This window comes from Octopus bimaculoides, chromosome 22, assembly GCF_046866305.1.
Source record: "Octopus bimaculoides isolate indiv1 chromosome 22, ASM4686630v1, whole genome shotgun sequence".
Taxonomy (NCBI): Eukaryota; Metazoa; Mollusca; class Cephalopoda; order Octopoda; family Octopodidae; genus Octopus; species Octopus bimaculoides.
In genome coordinates, this window is record NC_142949.1 from 30229962 (window position 1) to 30235333 (window position 5372).

At 33.7% G+C, this 5372-nt stretch overlaps 1 protein-coding gene across 1 annotated transcript; it reads left to right on the forward strand.

Annotated features, from left to right (window-relative positions):
- Positions 1–939: 939 nt before the first annotated feature.
- LOC149131426 (uncharacterized) lies at positions 940–5079 on the forward strand. The gene has a single exon (XM_089339968.1). The coding sequence runs from the start codon at positions 1408–1410 to the stop codon at positions 3226–3228; it is 1821 nt and encodes a 606-aa protein (XP_089196094.1). The 5' UTR covers positions 940–1407; the 3' UTR covers positions 3229–5079.
- Positions 5080–5372: the final 293 nt, after the last annotated feature.

The following is a 5372-nucleotide window of genomic DNA, read 5'->3' on the forward strand; positions in this document are numbered from 1 at the left end:
CAACACACGAACTCACATAAAGAATCTTACAAACCAAATCCCAAAACGAAATATACCACATATATTTATAAATATATGAGCTTTTGAATAAGTTCTCCACCAATAATGGTGCTTTCATACCGATGGGCTTGGTAAAAATTATTAATTATTAATTGATTTATTAATTAATAAATTGATAATCCTTTACCCTTTTAATTTGTAATAATTATATCCATATGTATGTATGTTTTGATGCTTACATATACATATAATCAAACACGTACACATTATTTATCGAGTACATATATTTAAACAAGTATTGAATCATGACCTTGACGAGAGGATTAAAATGCAAAAAAATTAGATGTATAACTTCTTTTATTTTGGGAAATTTTCAGAAAATCTTTGCGAATTTTGTGTTCTACACTCGGGAATTTATACGATTATGAAAAGAAAAAAATATACTAAATTTTTTAAGCCCCTCCCCATGCCCATAAATCCTAAAAGTTCTACTCCTTTTCGAATTTTCTCTTTTTAATTTTTGGCTTAAATCCCTGCAATGGACCGCCGATGGGTGCATCATCATTCTATTAAATGTGTTTATTGGGGTGGCAGGAATATTGAAATACATCAATATATGAAACGCAAAGAAACAAGGAAGGTGTCAGGTGGTTGTGAGATGTGCTTAAAATAATAGCTATATCGCTCTTAAATTATACACACTTTTTTTTTTTTTGTATAATTGTATGGATTTCCGTGTGAAGAAGAGAAATTTGCAAGCATTTTCTGACAAACCAGAATTCCATCTGTGTTATTATTTTGTTTAATAATATGGAGTTTATTGATTATTTAACTTTACGCCCTAATGACCATATAAGGCAACATATGATATACATGAATATACGTGTATACACACACATACGCATGCACATACACACACACATAGATAGATAGATAGATAGATGAAGGAGACGGAAAAGAGAAAGGCAATGTGATTGGATGTTGTCTTAGGTGGAATATGTAATTTTCTTTAAAATCAATAGGTCTTTTCATGAATAAATACAAACTGTTACATTATCATATTTAATCGTCAGCCCACACTTTTATCAATTGTTACTGACTTTTCCTGGATGTACACAACATCGTATTATATGTTATCATATTACAACAATACATCGGCGATGATATTAAAATAATAATAATACCCGAAATAACAGGAAAAAAAGAAACGAAGCATCCATTCATGCTTGAACATTTTTCTCAGATCTGAATATTTAAACGTTTTTATCTCAGATTTGCAGGTAAATTTCTTCTGACTTTAAAACAGGTTATCTCACATTTCATGTGATAATTTCAACGACACATTCTCCTAACAAATAACTCTCCAGCTTAAAATTATATATTTTGTTAATATTCTGTTGCTACAAAATGACACATTCTATCTTTCGGTTATTTTTACGAATTATTGTGATTGGACTATTAATGTTAACTATAGTATGGTTCAAAATGGATTTTATCTTTAAGAACTATTTGAAGGATTCAGTCTTTAAGATGAAACACGAAAGAAAACCTAATCACACTTCTGGTGAATATTTCATTGATACAATTGGTTGTAAGATACTAAGGTTCCAGGTTCCAGAAGATGATTTTGATATTAATCGTTCTCCAGTGGTGTGCCCTGGTCCACCAAGGTTAACAAAAGTCGTTGGTACAATGTTGTACGTGGACCAATCAATTAAAGCAGATTATTACTCGAACAAAATTAAACGCTGTCAGAAGTGGAATGTTACACGAGGTAACAGCGATAATAGTATTATTTTGGGAAAACCGACTACCTTTCATAACCAAACTAAAATTGATGCTGAATTCAGTTTCATAAAATGTGAAGGAGTTAATAATTCCGTCTTATATACAGATTTCTACAGTCGTATCATTGATAAAAAACATGTGCAGAAGAAACTGAAATCTCAGTCTGGTAAAAGAGCTGAAGATATTCCACTTAGTGTTCTTCTTATTGGAATTGATTCAACGTCTCACAATAGCTTCTCTAGGCAAATGCCTCGTTTGAAGAAGTACCTTCTAGAAACACTAAAAGCTTATTCGTTTCCTGGATTTACAAGGGTTGGTGAAAATACCTTCCCAAATATACTAGCATTATTATCAGGAAAATTTCTGAGCGAGACTAAGTGGCGTTCCGGCCAGGTTTATGATTCCTTGGATCTTATATGGAAAAACTATAGTTCAAGAAATGCTATAACAGTCATGGCAGAGGACCATCCCTACATAGCAGCATTCAATTATGTAGCGCGTGGATTTCGAAAACAACCGACTGATTATTATTTTAGACCTTTAACTATTGCAATGAAGAACAAATTTCGGAACGAGTTCTGTGTAGGCCCTCTTCCTGAGACGGATTATGTACAACATTATATGAAGCAGTTTTTAAAAAAGTATAAAATGTCTTTTTATTTTGCCCTTACATTTTTCACACGTTGGACGCACAATCACTTGCATGGTGCGGCTAGATGGGAAGACAAACTTTTGGGGTTTTTTCAATGGCTTCATCAATCGAAAATACTAAACAATACTTTGCTGTTTTTCTTCGGGGATCATGGTTTCCGCTTGGGTGGATTTCGTACAACTGTCGCTGGAAGTCATGAAGCAAATTTACCTTTTTTATTTTTCATTGTCCCAGAATGGTTCAAGATCAAACACAAATCAAAAGCCGATTCTGTTCATAGAAACCAAAATCGTCTTGTGACGATTTTCGATTTTTATGCCACGCTTTCTGAAAATCTGAACAGAGGGAAACAAATTCGAATGATGATGAGTAACAGAAGCATCAGTCTTATGTCACCAATACCAAGTAACAGAACATGTAAAGAAGCAGAAATACCTGCGCAATTCTGTGAGTGTTTCTCAGCAAGAAAGCAAGTAAGTGTTGAAAATGTGAACGTGACCCAAGCAGCCATTGCTGTTGTGAAATCACTGAATAAACTTTTAGAAAAAGGAAAAGCGAAAAAATGCGCAAAACTGAAATTGAAAAAGATAATACGTGCTTTTAAATATAGAAGTACATACTCTGTAACGTTAAAAGTGTCACCAAGTGAAGGAATTTTCCAGTCTTTGGGGGAATATCGTGGTAAAAACTTTCAACCGCTTGGAGAAATTTTACGAATCAACATATATGGTAACCAATCTCATTGCGTCAAAACACGTAAACTGAAACCGCTTTGTTTTTGTACGTAAACTGTTGATTTCTATTTAATTATCTTTTCTATATTCGTCCACATAACTTATTAAGTGTTTTCTTGACAGTTTCCAGCATCAAACTAAACACATGTAACATAATAACCATTGATCCAAATAACATAATTATAGGCACTCTTCTTATTAACAACTGCCATAATTGCTATATAAACTATTGTACTCATGAAACGGGTGTCATAGTTGAGCGGTGGATTTTAAGAATAGGTATCACAAACTCATGGAGAAGGAAAAGGGTTATGAACTGGTTGACTGATTCCTTTTGAGAATCTTTTGTTCAAAATATTTAATTCTTTAGATTTATGCCCTACATTTCCACGTGCCTTTTCTAGTGAATTTTTACTCTTACTTTTCTCAATAAGGTCGTGTTAACTATTCCGAATGTCCGCCAATTAGCTTCTTTGCACCCATTTCATGAGTGTGCTAGATGATTTACTAATCCCTCAAGAAAAAAAAAATAACTGAATGGCTCAATTTATAACAAGATTAAACAGCTGGTACACAAGGAGATAAGGAATTCTGGTCCAAAACGTGCTTGTTAGGCAAAATGTTAGTTAGCGCGTGTGACTCCCAAAAAACAATTTTTGGGGAGTCGTGCCAACGGCGATTTCTGATATTATCAAGAGACATTTTAATTGTTGTCTCAAAAATCAAATCAAATAAACAAAAATCGCACTATCTATCTATCTATCTATCTATCTATCTATCTATCTATCTATCTATCTATCTATCTATCTATCTGTCTGTCTGTCTCTCTGTCTGTCTGTCTGTTTGTCTGTATTTCTGTCTGTCTGTCTGCTGCCCACCCATCCACCTATCTACCTACCTCCCTGTTTGTATGTCTGTCTGTCCGCCCGTTCGTCCGTCCGTCCGTCCGTCCGTCTGCCTGCCGGTCTGTCTGTCACCCAAGAGCAGGTGTAGCAAGATATACTTACCCAGAAAGGAAGGTAGAAGAAGGTTAAGTAATATCAGAAGAAGGTTAAGTAATATCAGTAGAAGACTACGTGGAGTTAGCTAGAGTAAGTATTGCCTCCTATGTAGGTAATAGTGAAGAAAGTTTATTTAGACCTGCTAGAGTCACAGTAGGACAGAGAAACAAAAAAGCCAAATGAAGTTGATAACGAGAAAAAAATATTATCTGACTGGTAAGAGGAGGCTTTGCATTGTAGATTCCCAAAGGTAGTTGCAGACAGATGACAGTAGCTTGTGCCCGTCTTACCAAATCCTATCTCAGCTTCCATTGATTCAAGTTGGAAACCACCCGAGAAATTCAAATAAAAAATATGTTCTGTACATTTCCTAAAAGTCGAATAACTTACATTTTCCTAAAAGTTGAATAACTTACATTTTTTACCACTCACCACTTCAGGCACTTCAGTATAAACTGTTTATTTTCACATAATTATTTAACATAATTATAGGCACTCTTCTTATTAACAACTGCCATAATTGCTATATAAACTATTATACTCATGAAACGGGTGTCCGACTGATTAAAAAATTTTATTTATTTATTTATGCAGCTGAGGATAGCCCTGCATTTAAATTGATGTAATGATTGCATTGTTCAATTAAATGGAGCTGCTTGAAACGGTCATACTGCATCAATTTTGGATATGCTGTTGCTTATTTTGATTTTATTCACTTTATTTTGAGTTGTACGGATAATACCGCATATATTTTTGGTGCTTCAACTTACGTACCTAATTCATATGAATCTATATATGCGTACATATTGACATATGTACGTACGTACATGCATACGCACGTACATACATATATAAAGCGACATATTTACTTGGCTGTCAGATTGTTATTCTCAAGATATATTTAATGGGTGACAATAAACTCTTTTGATTACTGAGATATCCTTTAGAAAATTCTCAATATTTGCCGTTTTCTCTTGACTTACGCGACATTTAACCTCGCCAACTTATCACTTTTAAACATTGCTCTGTGCGAGTATTTGCTGTTTTTTCTTTGTTTTCCGATGCAGATGGGGCGGGAATGATTAGTGAGAAAAAGAGAATATAGTTAGATAAATTAGTTGCCAGGTGTGTTGTATTGAACACATGCCTCATTTTAATTTAGTATATATATATATATATATATATATATATATATAT